The sequence below is a fragment of the Serinus canaria genome, chromosome 6 (assembly GCF_022539315.1).
Source record: "Serinus canaria isolate serCan28SL12 chromosome 6, serCan2020, whole genome shotgun sequence".
NCBI classification, from domain to species: Eukaryota; Metazoa; Chordata; class Aves; order Passeriformes; family Fringillidae; genus Serinus; species Serinus canaria.
The window spans coordinates 3,306,600-3,322,900 of NC_066320.1; the positions used below are offsets into that span (position 1 = coordinate 3,306,600).

At 53.1% G+C, this 16,301-nt stretch overlaps 1 protein-coding gene across 2 annotated transcripts; it reads right to left on the reverse strand.

The window, feature by feature from the left end:
* Positions 1–7,938: 7,938 nt before the first annotated feature.
* On the reverse strand, positions 7,939–16,301 carry LOC103814228 (putative lysosomal acid lipase/cholesteryl ester hydrolase). 2 transcript variants are annotated; one of them, XM_009087738.4, is made up of 11 exons: positions 16,075–16,296; positions 14,900–15,120; positions 13,151–13,240; positions 12,553–12,718; positions 11,047–11,245; positions 10,729–10,838; positions 10,270–10,406; positions 9,750–9,893; positions 9,433–9,504; positions 8,741–8,806; positions 7,939–8,306 (listed from the first exon to the last, which is right to left on the reverse strand). In XM_009087738.4, exons 1-11 carry the CDS (start codon positions 16,184–16,186, stop codon positions 8,073–8,075), a joined length of 1,551 nt encoding a protein of 516 aa, XP_009085986.2. In that variant the 5' UTR covers positions 16,187–16,296; the 3' UTR covers positions 7,939–8,072. The 2 variants fall into 2 exon arrangements, with proteins under 2 accessions (XP_009085986.2, XP_018766670.2); XM_018911125.3 differs by lacking the exon at positions 9,433–9,504 and having other exon boundaries at positions 16,075–16,301.

Below are 16,301 nucleotides of genomic sequence, written 5' to 3' on the forward strand. Positions count from 1 at the left end.
ATTAACAGGTGGGTGCTGATCACTCCTGTGGCACCTCCCTTCATGGGAGGCTTCCCGTGGCTTTCGTGCTTGCAGAGGGTTGCGGTCCTGCCGAGGCAGCTGGGTTGGTGTGCTGAGGAATTCCAGCTATGGAGTTGCACCTTAAGCTCTGGATAGCCAGGCTGGAAAAGAAAAGAGCCAACAAGCCGGGGGGAAAACAAACAAACAAATAAAAAAAAGCCAGCAGCTTTTCTTTATAAAATGTCATTTCCTAACTCCCAGGGTGATTTCCTGTGTCCCAGGGTTATTTAGAAGAGTTCCTGGGGCAACAGGAAAGCTTGGTCTGAATTGATGCCTTCAGGAGGCTGGCCTAGAACAGAGCTAAAGAATAAAGCAGGGATTTATTCAAAGGATCTCCTCCATGGATCCACCTTGGGCAGCACAAGAGCCCAGCCAGGGCTGCACCCAAGGTGAACCAAAATGGGCACAAAATGGACATGAGGTAACAGAGTCTCTCACTGGGATCAATTCTGCTCCATTTGCATATTGGAGTTCATTGTCCAATTCCAGCTTTAGCCCATGCAGTCCCATCCTGCTTGTTTTTCTATCTTTATTCCACTGTTGTTTATGCTCTTGGCCCTGAGATTTGGATCATTTGTCCTTGGTCCCAGCTGGAGCAGGAATTGTTTTTTCTCCCTGCTCTGTGCAGAGAGCTCATCCCTTAATGTGAAGCTCAGACCCACACACTAAAGCAGCACAGAATGTAAAAAATAGAAAAGCTAAAACTTAAGGCATCACTCTTAAGGCATCACTGCCACCTTTCCAAAGCCTCAGCAGCATGCTGAGCTCCCCAAGGACAGCTCAGGGTGGGATACACTTGGGCATCCTGGATGGGAGACCCTTGGGCATCCCACCCCTCATGAGAAGTGACAGTAAGGTCCAAAAGTGTCGCGTTGGCAAAGGGCAATTCCCAGAATCTCTGCAGGGCTCTCTGGAAAAGCCCCAGGCTGGAGGTCTCACCAGCAGCCAGAGGTACGAGGCGGAGCTGGTGCAACACCCGTGCTCAGCCCAAGCCACAGGAACAGCCTGTGCCCAGGTGTTTGTCCCCACCTGCAGCCTGTGAGCCCCCAGCCACGCCTGTCCCTGCCTTGGTGGCTCTGGGAGCCCAGAACATCCCTCTGGCTGTCCTGGATGGCTCCAGCCCCTGCCAGGGGGCTCAGAGACCTTGGCACAGAGCCCAGGGTGCCTGGGACTTTGGTTTTGACCCATGGAGCAAATCACCACCTTTATATGAAGAATTACAAGTCAGGAGAGTTTAAGTACAATAATAGTTTGTCATGGGGTGAAAAGGTAGAATTTTAATGTTTTTAGAATGGAGGTTTGGGGTCCCAAGATGGAGGAATTTGGGCGTTCCCTGTCCATCTCTTTTGTCCCTCCTACCCTCCATTGTTCTGGGCACTTTTGGATTGGTTTAGAGTACAGACAGACTGCCTAACATGCAGGCTGGTCACTCAGCCTCCTATTCCATCTTCTCCCAGGTGTGCTCATCCAGAGGGTGTCACATGAGGCCACGAGGGCTCAAAGCTGTGTCACATCCCTCTCAGGGCACAGCAGTGTCACCCTGCTGCCTGACCCATCATTTCCCCACCACACAGGGCAGCAGCGCACACAGGAGCCCTGGAGGGGAGCACAGGGCCAGCCCCAGGCTGGAGAGGTGCCTGCTCCTGTGAGCATGAAAATCCCACTGCAAAGAGTCAGAGAATGGATGGAGCCCATCTAGGTTGGAAGGACCTTAAAGCTCAGTTCATCCCACCCCTGCCATGGCAGGGACAACTTCCACTGTTCCAGGATGCTCCAAGCCCTGTCTAGTCTGGCCTTGGGCACTGCCAGGGATCCAGGGGCAGCCCCAGCTGCTCTGGGCACCCTGTGCCAGGGCCTGCCCACCCTGCCAGGGAACAATTCCTTCCCAATATCCCATCCATCCCTGCCCCCTGGCAGTGGGAACCCATTCCCTGTGTCCTGTCCCTCCAGTTCCCAATGCAGGGTCCCTCTCCAGCTCCCCTGTGCCCCTTCAGGCTCTGGAAGGAGCTGTGAGCTCTCCACACACCCTTCCCTTCTCCAGGCTGAGCATTCCCAGCTCTCCCAGCCTGGCTCCACAGGGAAGGTGCTCCAGACCCCCTTAGCACCTCCATGGACCTGCTCCAACATTTCCATGCCCTCCTTACAGTGGGAGCACCAGGACTGTGCACAGGTGGGGTCTCACCTGAGTGGGGCAGAGGGGCAGAACCCCCCTGCCTTCTCACCCCACCGCTCATTCTCTAGGGGAGGTCCTAACTAGTAGTAACAGCAGTGATAAATTAATAGGAGGAGAGGTTGGAAAGGCAGCAGAGACTTCTCTGGCATCCTCAGGCTGTGGAATGGGGCCACTGGAGCAGTGTGTCAGTGCTGAGGTGATTCAGCACCTGGGGTGGTTCCACCTGTGCTGGAAGGACAGAAGGTGCCAAAAAAACCCAAAGCAGCTGGATTTTTATTTTATTTATTGCTGAGGAACTCTTGTGGAGCTTAGTCAAAGGGAGGAATGGAAGTCCTCAAACCTTTGAGGACTTGAAGGAGGTTGGGTTTATATGGGATATTGGGGAGGAATTGTTCCCTGGGAGGGTGGGCAGGCCCTGGAATGGATTTCCCAGAGAAGCTGTGGCTGCTCCTGGAAAAGGGAAGCACAGGAAGGCAAGAAAAGGAAAATCAGAACTGGAAAAAACCTACCTGCAGGGTGTTGGAATGTTGTTTGATAAAAGGTGTTTTGCAGGGAGTTGGGATAAGTGAATGGAGGGATGGGACACAGGGAATGGCTTCCCTCTGCCAGAGGGCAGGGATGGATGGGATATTGGGCAGGAATTGTTCCCTGGCAGGGTGGGCAGGCCCTGGCACAGGGTGCCCAGAGCAGCTGGGGCTGCCCCTGGATCCCTGGCAGTGCCCAAGACCAGGCTGGATGGGGGTTGGAGCAGCCTGGGATGGTGGGAGGTGTCCCTGCCATGGCATGGGGTGGGATGAGGTGATCTCTAAGGTTCCTCCAACCCAAACCCCTCTGGGATCTCACATTCTCAGAGGGATGTTTGCCCAGGTGGGCTGGTCAAGGTGTGACACGGAAGGCCAAGGTTTCCAGCCAACAAGTCCTGGGCTCTGCCTGATCCCCAGACCCCACATTTTTCTTGGCCTCTGAGGCCCTTAAGAATCAAAAGTTACATCTTGTGGTGTGGTGTGTTGCTTGCTAGCTTCACCCTTGCCAGCCATCAGGCAGCATTGCTGCTGGATGCCTTTCGTGTCCTCATTTGAGGCACCACAGGACTGCAACCCCACCTGCTGCTGCTGGCACAACAGGAAGGGAACCAGCCCGTGGGATCAGCTGTGTCCCCACTGCTGTCCCTCAGGTGCAGGTCTGCTGCTGCTGAGTCACCTCCTCTGAGGCACACTGGGGCAGGCAGCACCTTCCTCAGCTCTGGGGCTGGGGTTAATCCTGCCCTGGGCTGCCCATGCCCACCTTCCCTCCAGCTGGTGCCCTGCTGCTGCTCCTGCTGTGCCAGCACCCAGCACACCCCTCTGGCTGTCCTGAGCAGCCAAGACCCCTGCCAGGGCTCTCAGGGACCCTGGCACAGAGCCCAGAAATGCCTGTGGTTGTGATTATGACCCGTGGAGCAAGTTACCAACCTTAGATGAAGATCTGCAAGCCACGACAGTTTAAGTAGAATTATAGTGATTTTATCATGGGGTGAAAAAGTGGATTTTGGGGTTTCTAGAATGGAGGTTCAGGGGGAAAGATGGAGGGATCTGGGCATGTCCTGCCTTTCTCCTTCTTCTCCTTGGCCTCCACCTTCTGCTGTGATGTTGGCACATTTAGATTGGTTTAGAGTAGAAGCTCACTGTCTAACACAGGTGATAGGTGTTGGGAAGAAATTGTAAGGATAAAGCAGCCACAAATCACCTGGCCCTGGCATCCTGAGCTGGGAAAGGGAGCAGCACCCTGATGTTGGCAAGAGGAGAATGCCAGCTCTTGTGCAATTCCTGCCAGATAAACACAAGTGCCTTGCAGTAACCTTGGGGAACGTGGCTCAGCTGAAAGAACCTGATGAGTCCTTATCTGCTTGCACTTTTCCTGGTTTAAAGTCCCTTTGGCTAGGCTGGCATGGCTCTGGTTTGCACATTTGGAGTGGCATGGTGGAGCTTGAGGAAGCAGCTGATCCTTTCACCACACCTTGTTAGGGCTGTTCATGCAATCATTCCATTCCCTCCAATGAAATGGAATAAACAAAAGCATAAATGTGGGTTGGGAAATAATGGAGATGTGGTCACTGGTGTTTCTTCAGAAATTCCTCCCCTGTACCTGCGCTCAGAAGAGCCCAGAACTGCCCTGAACTTTTTGTACTTCTTCCCTGATCTCCCTTCACTGGCTTTAAAGTGTATTTGCAGCTGGAAGAGTTTGGTTTGTGGCTGAACAGACAAAATTTCTCAGTAGAGAAACACCCACAGTTTTCAAATTTGGTGCCGTGGTGCTCTTGGGGTTATTTTCCACCATCTGATCTTGATTGCAGCTACCTGTAACTTGTATTCCCACCTGCTTGGAGTCCCATCACATGAAAATGCAAGTCTCAAAACTAGAGCCTCTCTCCCTCAGAGGTTCATCCAACAAACTGCAAAGAAAATTTGAAAATTACACTGGAAATAGCATGGAGTTCCTGAAATAAGAAAGCACAGTGTCTTCCACCAAATGAAAAGCCTGAATCTGCTCAGCGATGCCTCTGGAAATTGTTGCCAGGCTGTAAAGGATCAAAAAGATGTGAAAAGGCAGCACACCATCTGTCATAACTCTGTGAAACCTTGTCCTAGATTCACTCTGGGACAAATCAGTTTCCAAATAACCCCAGAGGCCAGCACGTTGCTTGAAGCAGACACCAGAGCAATCCTTGGATTGCTTGCAAAAGCACCACTTCTCTTCAAGCCCGTGCCTGTGGGAAGGAGCCTGGGGGTGCTCAGCCCCTCTCCAGCCTGGGGCTGGCCCTGTGCTCCCCTCCAGGGCTCCTGTGTGTGCTGCTGCCCTGTGTGATGGGGAAATGATGGGTCAGGCAGCAGGGTGACACTGCTGTGCCCTGAGAGGGATGTGACACAGCTCTGAGCCCTCGTGGCCTCATGTGACACCCTCTGGATGAGCACACCTGGGAGAAGATGGAATAAGAGGCTGAGTGACCAATATCCTCCCCACGTGTGCCTGAGGCTGGTTTGGCCACCCAGGGAGGAGAAGAGGGGTGGGGGAGGCTTTGGGGATGAATGGATCCCCAGGGACTGAGATATGTGGGACATTGATCTGTTGGAGCAGGTCCAGGGCAGGCTCCAGGATGAGCAGAGGGATGGAGCAGCTCTGCTGGGAGGAAAGGCTGGCAGAGCTGGGAGTGTTCACCTGGAGAGGAGAAGCTCTGGGGTGACCAAACTGTGGCCTGAAGGAGCTACAGGAAACATGGAGAGAGACTGGGGACAAGGGATGGAGGGACAGGACACAGGGAATGGGTTCCCAGTGCCAGAGGGCAGGGATGGATGGGATATTGGGCAGGAATTGTTCCCTGGCAGGGTGGGCAGGCCCTGGCACAGGGTGCCCAGAGCAGCTGGGGCTGTCCCTGGATCCCTGGCAGTGCCCAAGGCCAGGCTGGACAGGGCTTGGAGCAGCCTGGGACAGTGGAAGGTGTCCTTGGGATGGGATGAGATGGGCTTTGAGGTCCCTTCCCACCCAAACCATTCCATGATTCCATGATTCTGGGATTCCCTGTGCAATCCCCACAGACCTGTCTGGTGGTGTTTGACTTGCCTGACAGACCCAAGACACGCCAGGCCTCCAATCCTGCCGTGGCCATCCCAGGAGCTGGAATGTCACCATATTTATTCTGCAAGCAGAGATCCATTTGCTTCCAGAACACAGCTCTTCATTCATTATTGATCCTCTGACAGCAGAGGGGAAGTACCAGAACCTGACTGAGCCAGAACTGAGCCAGAACTGAGCCAGAACTTCCCCAAAGTGCTCTGTCAGGGCAGGATGGAGATAATGCATTGCAAACACTGAACCAGGGAACTGCAGGAGTCGCAGAAACTCCACAGCCTGAACAGAAAGAGACTAAACCCCTGCACTTTTAATGAGTTTTCAGAAGGGAAAAGTTAGTGCTTTTAAACTGAATTTGAATTAAAGGCAGGTTTAGTGGTGAGCACGGTTGGCTTTGATGATCTCGGGGGGTCTCTCCAGGATTCTGGGATTCTGATCTCCTGCCAGCTTCCCAGAAGTTTGCAGGGGGAGCTCCTTGGCAGCCTCTTTGTGTGTTTATTTCCCAAGGAGGAGAAGTCACTCCTGCATTTGCATTGACATCCACGGCATGGGCACAGTGCAGCCCTGTGAGGTGCTGCTCCAGGGCACCAGCAGCTGATCACAGAGAAAAGGGTGGCATGACAAATGTCCTAAGTGAGGCAGCTAATCTCTGGCAACCCAGGCAGATCCTATCTGACCTATAGCCCCATTCCTGCACCCTGGCATTGCCTCACCCTGCCCTGTTTTCTGTCCTGGTCAGTTCCAGCTGTGAGGGTAGAAAGTGAAACCCTCCCTTTGCAGGGGGTAGCTCGAGCACTGGTACCACCAGCCCTGTGCCACCATCCCCAGACTCCTGGATGAAACTCTGCTGCTAAAACCCCACAGCCTGGCTCTGGAGAGCAGCTGTGCTGGGCTCCATATCATGGAATCATGGAGTCATAGATGGTTTGGGTTGGGAGGGACCTCAAACCCTGCCTCATTCCATCCCTCCCACTGTCCCAGGCTGCTTCCAGCCCTGTCCAGCCTGGCCTTGGGCACTGCCAGGGATCCAGGGGCAGCCCCAGCTGCTCTGGGCACCCTGTGCCAGGGCCTGCCCACCCTGCCAGGAGACAATTTTGCCAGAGTTTTAACCTCTAGTTAACAGTACAACCACACAGAGCCCAGTAGACCCTCTCCAATTTATTATTATTATTATTATTATTATTATTATTATTATTATTATTATTATTATTATTATTATTATTATTATTATTATTATTATTATTATTATTATTATTATTATTATTATTATTATTATTATTATTATTACCTCATATTTGTGAAAAGAGAACCTTATCCTTTGCCCTGCTTGCTCCCAGGCATATTTGAAGAAAATGGGCCATTTCACAAACTGGCAAATTCACAATTCCTCCTCTGATCAAGGTGTTATTAACAATTCAACCCGGAAGCTGAAAACAGATTTGGGCTCGTTGCTGCTTTCCACCACCCTCTTCTTCTGTCTCCCTGGGAGGCAGCCAAAGGTGGCCTTTGCAGCTGGGTTTGTGCCTTAGAATAGCTTGAAGTGGTGCAAAATGTTGTTTCCTGCTAGAGCTTACTGAAACTCCTTTTTGCACAAGTGAGATGAACCAAAATCAGCACGGATCTGGGAAAGATGTCCCTTTTGTTAGTAAGGTGGGGGGGTTCTCATGGAAACAATTATTTGTGGCCCACAAACCCATGGCCACTCTTCATTGTCACCAGGCAGGATGTTTATAGCTCCTTGCAGCTCTGAAGGAAGGCAGGGAGTGCCAAGATGTTGGATCCTTGGCGTGGAAGTGCAGCCAGAAGGTGAATAAGGACCCATCCACCACGTGGCTTCATCCCAGCAGAGCTGCTCCTGTGGGACACCAGCTTCCAGGAGGGCACGGAGCTTCTGGCCAGCTGTTTGCAGCTGGGAACCCAAGCTCAAGGAGCCCAGAGTCCACCAGCAGCCAAGTTCCACCAAACTGGTGGTGAGGGAGGCGCGTGGGAGACTCAGGGTGCGGGGGCTGTGCTCAACTTCAGCCACCTGCACCTCAATCCAGAGTGCTTCCCCAGTCTTTGGATTGCCTGGTTTTCCTCACTGGCCAGAGCAATATCAATCCAGACCAAGTGTAGCAGTTTATTGAGCTTTTCCCCCCCGGTTTTCCTTCTTTTTTAAAAATTATCCCCCCCCGCCCTGTAGATGAAAGAAGCCCCAGAAGTCATGGAGAAGCCAACAATCTCTGCTCCAGCTCTAGGTGCCCTTCTCCATCAGGTCAAGCATTTCCCTGTAGACCTGCTCGTAGACCTGCTTGCCCCAGAGGAAGTCAAAGTGCACAAATTCAGGGATGTATTTCTTGTAGGCCACGTTGGAGATGCGGGGCAGGGTGATGTTCACGTCCTCGGGGGCTGAAATCCAGTCCTTGCCCCCATACCAGGCAGCCAGAGGGGTTTTCATCTTCTCCAGCTCATAGAAGGGAGGAGTGGTCTGGAAGACAGGAGGGAGGCAAAGGGCAAGGCGAAATTTCAAAGTGTGTCCTGGTGGCTGCTTGGAATTTCTCCTTTATCCCAAGGGACAGAAGAGGAGCTATCACCAGGGAGCCTCACTGTGCCTTGGGCTCCTGTTCTTTTCACCAGAGGGTCAAAAAGTCATCTGAGTGACTGAGTCCCTTGTTTTTATTAGGAAGTCACAAACCTGCTTCCCCATACCAAGCAAACTCCATGAATACCATGGAATTCATGGAATCACAGCATGGTTTGGGTTGGGCTGGACCTCAGACATCATCTTGTCCCAGTTCCCCTGCCGTGGGCGTTTTGCACCAGCCTTCCCAGGCTGCTCCATTCTCCAAATGCAGTCTCAGCCAATATTTTCACTGGAATATTTATCTATTTTTCTTCCCTCTGAGCGTGGCTCTCTCTTACCTGGTTGTAATGGAGCACGTTGTCGCTGCCGTAATCGTAATGCTTGAATTCCCCGGTCTGATAGAGCTGGAAAAGGAGAGTTATGTTCATTTTCCACCTGTTGGAGGGGGCTCTGAGAAAGATAAAAGAGGTGGCAGGGGATGGCAGTGCTCCCTCATGCCACCAAGGCTCGGGGAACCCATTCTTACATTTGGTACTGGATTTTGGGAGGAGAGCCCCTCCCCAGGGAGACCACAGTGAAGAACCAAGAGCCTCAAAGGCTCGAGGAACCCATTTTTACATCTGGTACTGGATTTTGGGAGGAGAGCCCCTCCCCAGGGAGACCACAGTGAAGAACCAAGAGCCTCAAAGGAGACATGAATCAGACAACTTTGGGCGAGATTTTTGTGTGCTGTGCTCAGTGCCAGCAGCAGAAGGACGTGAGCAGAACATTTTCAATATCATTAGTGGTCTTTGTGACCCTCAGCCTTCACTCTGGCATCTCCTGTCCTGGTTTATCACCAGCCTTTGTTCCACCTCCACCTCCTACAAGCCCCAATTCTTTTGTTGGGACAAACAACTTCCTCTGGGTTTCAGGGCAGCTTTCCTCTCCCTGCCTTACACAGCTCTGCAGGGGGAGCAGAGGGGGGATTTTCCCTGGTTTTATTCCCAGATTATTCCCTGAGCAGAGGGAGGAGCCCACGAGGTGTTACCTGGCGCCAGTGCAACATGTTCTTTAGGGATGTGGAGTCAGGGTAGCGGGCCAGGTAGACATCCATGCGGCTCTGCAAGACCACCAGAGGGGTTTGTTCTCTGCCCCCCTCCAAAACCCACGTCAGAAATAAACCAAACCTGCTCAGGAGCCACACGAGCCTCACCCACACAGAGCTGTAGAGCTCCCTGGTGCCTCCAGCCTGAATTTTTCTACCAGCCAAAGATGTGGGAGGCCGTGTGGAGGCAGCAGATGGACAGCTCAGGCTGGGACAGTGAGGATGTGGATGTCTGGAGAGGGAAGCTGCAGGGTACGTACCACGTTCAGGCTGTTGGTGAACCCACCAGGCAGGTAGAACACCAAAGAGCACACGGTTTTCAGCATGGGGTAGGTGCACATGGTGGAAATCACTTGCTTCAAGACCTCATCCTTATCAAAGACCACTGTCTGGCCTAAAATGACCTGTGGAAGTCAGAGGGGTGTGTCAGTGGGGTGTATCACACTCTTGTTTTGCCTCCAGGTGCTCCCAACCCCTGAACATCGCTGACAACTTTGCTGTGCTTCGTCATTTTGGCTTCTCAGAAAAGCCCACGGCCCTGGAAGAGCCCTGACCTTCCTAGGAGAGGTTTCTCCTGGGAGAAGGGACCCAAAGCCAATTCCTGTTAACAGTTCCCTGATGAAGGCTGGGCAGGAAGATGATTTGCCTGCCCTCCAGGCTCACAGCACACGCACAAACACCCGGAGCGGGGAGATGGAGGTGGAGTACCAGCCCTGCCTGTCTCAGGTGACCCTGCCAGCCCCTCCTCCCCCTCACCCCTCACCCGTGGTGAGGACACACCTTGAGCAGCACCTCGGGCAGGTCGAACAGCCTCACCAAGGGGGATTTCATGTTGGAGTTCACGGTGATGGGAGCCAAGGCGAAGAACATCTTGATCTTGCGGTCCAGCTCGGGAATGGACGAGAAGGCAATGAAACCTGCGTGGGGCAGAAGCAAGCACACCCTGCCCTGTTGTTTCTGAGGCAGCTGCTGACTTCCAGCTGTGTGTGCCCACCAGAAGGCCCCTCAGAGGTGGCTCTGGCAGCAATGGGATGAACCCAGTTTGGGGCTAGCAGTGCTCAAAGCGCTTCTGCTAAAGCAATTAAAGCAATTACCTGCTTTTTATCCCCTTCTGTTGTTTGGAAATGCCTGGGCATTTCCCTCCCTGACCAAGGTTTTAGGAGCACTCCCTGACCAAGGTTTCAGGCTGGGGGTGCACAGCTGGTGGGACCCTGCCAGCCCTGCTCTCCTCCTCAGTACCTGTGGTGGTGCCTTGGGAATAAGCCACGTAGTACAGCTGCTCCTGCCCCGTTTTCTGCAGGATGTAGTTGATGGATGCTGGAAGGTCATACATGGCCATCTCATGGAAGCTGCAGGGGAGACAGGCACACGACAAAATCACCCTTGCTGACCTTGCCACGGCTTCTGGTGTGCGGGCAAGCGCTTTGGCAGGAACGGGCAACCCAATTCCTGCCCCCTGGCAGAGGATGTGACTGCCAGGAGCACCCCTCCTCCAGCCTGCAGACGCTGCTGGGGGTACCAGGGACCTGCCCAGCCTCCGGTTTCATGGGAAAATACCTGTAGGCTGAGTATTCCTGCTGGTAGAATTCAAACTCCTGGTGTTTCCGTGACCAGCTGTTCCCCCGGCTGTTCCCAATCCAGACGTCGTAGCCAGCGTCGGCCAGGATGAAGCCCAGGCTGGTGTTGGGCAAGTTGGTGACCCAGTTGCTTCCCTCCAACACCAGGCCATGCTGCAGGAGGACCACGGCCTTTGGAGCTGGAGGAAGGAGAGGAGGAATCATTTTCTCTGACCACGAGCGAAAATCGATCATCCACACCCAGGTGTTGCTTTGGTAGCACCCCCTGGGAGGTGACACCAGGGCAGGGACGCTGTCCTCTGTCCTCTGTCCTCTCTGGGGAGGTGTTTCGGAAGAAGGCCAGAGCAGAGACTGGAAATCTGGGGCTTTTTTGCGCTTATTTGCCATGAGAAGAGCTGGCATCACCCCACCATGGCCTTGAAGCAGGGGTTTCAGTGCAGAACAGGAGGATCCCCAGTGGTGGGATGGCACTGGATGGGACACAGGAAGGATGCAAAACACTGAGATGGCATTGGATTGGCTGCCTGCTTTGGTTTCCTTTGCTGACTAATGGCTTTTTGCTGTTCCACTCTCTGGTTTTGAGCTGAGGGAAAACCTGGGGCAAGATTTCTCATCCTCCTTCCTCTTTGGAGCAAATCCTCAGCATGGTGGGCACCTGCATCTCCTCTGCTCCCAAGGCTGTTTGCCTGGTTTTCCTACAGGGACAGCTTCCTCCTGGAGCACTGTCCTGGGCTGACTGTATGATGCTTTTATCCCCAATCATCTGCTCTGTTTATGCTGAATAATAAGTTTTGCACCTTGAAGACTTATTCCAAAGAATAAAGAAAAAAAAAAAACCAACCCAAATTGTTCAGTTTATTTTCAAACACTGCACTCACTCCTCCACATTCCTTCTCCTAAACTGTGTTGTCTGCAAATAAACAAACAACAAGAGGAAAGCTCTCCTTTATTTTAGTTAGTTTAACCTAGCTGAGGTAAAAAAGTTCTAGACTGCAATTTTTTCCCCTTTTCTTTAAACCTCCTCTAAACTGAACACCCAAAAAGCCACCAACAGCTCACACCTGTAACCCACCAAAAGCCACAGCATTTCCAGCACCAAAAGGAATAATAAGAGACTGAGTAAGCTAAACTGCAACCCAGAAAAGAGGCTTTCTGAGTTTGCCATCTCTTTTAAAACAGCAAAAAAAATTATTGTTTACTATTGTTTAAGTTTTATTGTTTAATAAATTTTTATTGTTTAATAAACAAGTTTTTCCCACTTTTCTCCAAAAAAAAAATTTTCCTCCCAGACCAATTAAAAAAAAAACTCCAACAATTCAATCTGCTTTTCTAAAAGGGCCCCTTTAAAAGTTCTCTCCCAAATTTGCCCTAAACCAAACCAAAACAAGCACCCAGCCCACGGTGAGGCTGCCTTGGCTGTGGGTTATTCCAGCCCAGCAAATCTCCCAGGGTGCCAGGGCCAGGAAGAGCTTCCCGTGGCACTTACGGGGACAGAACCTGTTGGGGGGCTGTGCCCCTGCCTTGTGGGGCAGGCTGAAGCTCCCTGGGCTGTCTCTGCCGTGGGGGATCCTCTGCAGGGTGAGGTAATACCCGTCCTCTGTCACCACCTCGTGCTCCTCGAAGGGGTACCCGTGGTACCGGATAATTTCGCCCTGTGGGAAGGGAAGGAGAGCAAGGGACAATCCCCAGGGAAGGACAGAGGGTGTCTGTCCTCAGGGGTGGCAAAGCCATCAGTGCTGGCTGTGAATCCAGGGGGAGGGTGGGCTCAGGACCTCCCCGTGGCGATGCCATGAGTCCAGCCAGAATTTTTGGCAGAACTGTCATTTTTTGTGCTGCAATCAAGAGCAAGGCAGCACAGACAGCCCAGCTCTGAGCCTGAGAGGGCTGTCCTGACCAAACCTGCTGGCTTGGATCAAATCCCCCCCATAAATGCCTGCCATAAATCTCTGTGTCTATAAGAGCAGGGAGACAAATATCCCATAAAATCCCGGTGTCAATCCTGGGTGAAGACACACAGAGCCCATGGGTCTTGCACAGATCATGTGGGCAACTTGCTCAACCAAGCAGGAAAAGAAGGGACTTACAACATCCATGGACACCTCAGGGTTCCCTTCTGACTTTGGAGCGACGAGCATGAAACAAGAAATGGTGAGGAACAGCCACGTCATGGTGCTCTGCAAAACATTGTCAGAACATCAAGAGACTTTGCTGGCACTGGCAGTGGCACAGAAAGAAGAAATGGTGAGGAACAGCCACGTCATGGTGCCCTGCAAATCGTTGTCAAAACCTTGAGAGACTTTGCTGGCACTGGCACAGAAGCTGGGGGGAGTTCTCTTGATGTGCACTGCACTTCCACCAGGATATCAACCTGGCCCCTCCACGGGTGAAATGGTTCTAAACCAGAAGTCCTCCAATTCTGAAAATGGCTCATTTTGCTAATCTTAAGCAAAGCCAGAGTCCAAATTCCATCACATTTTAACCCCGCTTTCTCCATCAGGCCCTCATTTTCAGGAGCATGCAGAGGTACAGGTACATCTGTACAAAGCTGGTTTTCGAGGAGGTGATTATAAATCATTCATTTAAAATAATTTCTTGGATAGCTGGAAGAATATGTTGTTTTGTTCCTCTGACAGCTGACCTAATGAGGAGTAAACCACCCAATTTTAAGTGGCAGGGCCGTGTTCTTAAGAAGAAACCAAACAATGTGGTTTGTTTGGGTTCTCCTCGTGGCTGAGAGAGACCCTGGGATACCCACAGTTTGTTTTTGCAGACCTGAGCTAAATGCCATCTCAGAACACCCCTGTTCTTCCTGGGAAGGATTTTGGTGTCTGCTTTAGCTTGTTCCAACCACAAAACATCTCCTTATGCTATTTTAATTTTTAATGCTCTGGGTGGAAAGTCACCTTAAAGATCATCTCGTTCCAACCCCTCTGCCATGGGCAGAACCTTGCCATAGAGGAACGGGTAAATTTATTGGGGGCGACAAATTTGCAGCAGAAATTCTCCCTCAGCTCCTTCGGGGAGTTAAACTGTGTGGAGAATTCAGCAGGGACCTGCCGAATTCCTGCCGAATGCCAGCGCCAGGGATCTTGCAGCCACCCAGGCGAAACAGAGGAGATTTGGGAGCAGCTTTCCGTCCCTTCCCGGCTGCTCCCGATCCTGCCGCGGGCAGGAGGAGCGGACTGCCCGTGCTGCGGGAGGTGACAAAAGCCACCCGCTGGCTCCGCTGTGGCCGGAGCGGGTCGCAGAGGAGGATGATGCGCACCTGCAGCGCTCACCTGAGCACAGCCCTCGGGCACCTCCCGCTCTCAGCACCGGCCCCAGAGACCCCATCTCCCACCCAGGGGGACCAAGGGATCCCCACCATCACCCTGAGCACCCCCGGGTGCGCTCTGGGGACACGAGCCCTCGCTGTGTCGCCTGTCGCCGGGCTCCACGAGGCTCTGGAGCTGTTATTTTGAGGGCGAGCCTTTAGCAAAGCCAGGAGAGGCTGAGCGCATTTGGGTGACGCAGCGCCGGGAGCAGGGCATGCAAATTCCAGGGCAGAGCCTCGCCTGGGATGGATGGCCCTTTCCTCTCAACAGCCAGCTTGGGAAAACATTCCCCTGGTGAAATGTCCCTCATCCCAGCACACCTGGAGGGCATCCCAAAGGAGCAGCAGGGTACAAGACACCTCTTTTAGGAACAGCAGCACGATCCTGACCCCTCTGCAGACACTGCCACCCCCTCCCTGAGCAGGACATTCCTTTGGAGCCGGGGCTGTCCCATCCCCGGGGCTCTCCAGGTGTCCCTTCCCGCTGTCCCCAAGGATGGCACCGAGCAGGAGGGATTACCCGTGGCGGCCAGAAGAGCTGTGGGAGCCCTTGTCCCCGCTGTGCCCCGAGCAGAAGGTCCCTGCTGCCTGCGCACGCCGCTCGCACCGGGCTGGCGCTGCCTCCTCTCCAGATTCGGGAGCGCCGGGAGCCGCCACTCCCTCCGGTCCCTCCTCCTGCCGGGCTGGAATTCACCTGGGCTGCCTTGGCAGCGTTTCCGTGGCGCCGTGAAGAGCCGAGAGCTGTGACAGATGGGTTGGTTCCAGCTGATGGAGTCACTTGGCATGGCCGTGACCTCTGCGGAGCCCAGGGTGGGCGCCGTGGGTTCCGCACCTCGCCGGGGCTGGCTTTGGTGCGAGGGAATGCTGCTGGTGCCCTGAGTGGGACCAGCCCGGCTCATCCCACCAAACTCCTCTGGGAAAGCTCCCTTTGGCTCTTCCTGCTGCCTCCTGGCACGCAATGAGCCTGGAAATGCAGGACCTCCCAGTCCCATGAGTTCTTGGGGCTGCTGCTGCTCACAGGGACCCCCAGGTGGGTTAGAAAGTCTCTTTTCCCAGCCCAAGCAGTTGAAGAAGGAGTCAGAGCTCTTCTGGTCTTGGTCTCAAGGTTGTTTGTTGTTTCTTATCTATAAAATTCTTTCTCTGGCCTGCTGAGGTCTGTTCAGAGGCACTCTGCCTGCCCTCAGGGCAGTGCTATTTTTTATAGTAAAAACTACCTGTGCAATATTTACAATAACTTCCCAATACCCATCACCTATGTTAGACACTGAGCTTCTACTCTAAACCAACCCAAAAGTGCCACCATCACCCAGAAGATGGAGGCCAAGAAGAAGAAGGAGAAGAAAGGCTGGACATGCCCAGATCCCTCCATCTTTCCCCCTGAACCCCCATTGTAAAAACCCCAAAAAATCTATTTTTCCACCCCATGATAAATTCACTATCATTCTACTTAAACTTTCTGGCATGTAATTCTTCATTTAATTGTTTTTTCCAAGGGCTAAATCCAAGGCACAGGGGTCTTGGGCTCTGTGCCAAGGTCTCTGAGCTGCCTTGGCAGGGGCTCGAGTCCCCCAGGGCAGCCAGAGGGATGTCCTGAGTTCTAACAGTGACTTCAGGGGGTACTCTATGAAAAAAAAAATAAAAGAAAAATAAATCCATCCCCGGGGAGGGAAGGAGCTGTGGATGGAGATTTCCCACCTTGCCAGGCTTCCCCTCTTGCCAGCTGGTGATGCCTTTGGCCAGGAGCTGCCTGCTGCCTGAGGAGGTCCCTGCGGGGATGGTGACAGGTCCCACGATCTCTGGGTGTCATTTTTGGCACCTCTGCCTTGGTGGCCACCTCTCCACTCCTTGCTGCGGGGCCCTGGTGCTGAGTGTGCCCCCCGTGGGATCCTGCATCCCTCCTGCAGCCAGCCCCTGCCAGGTCT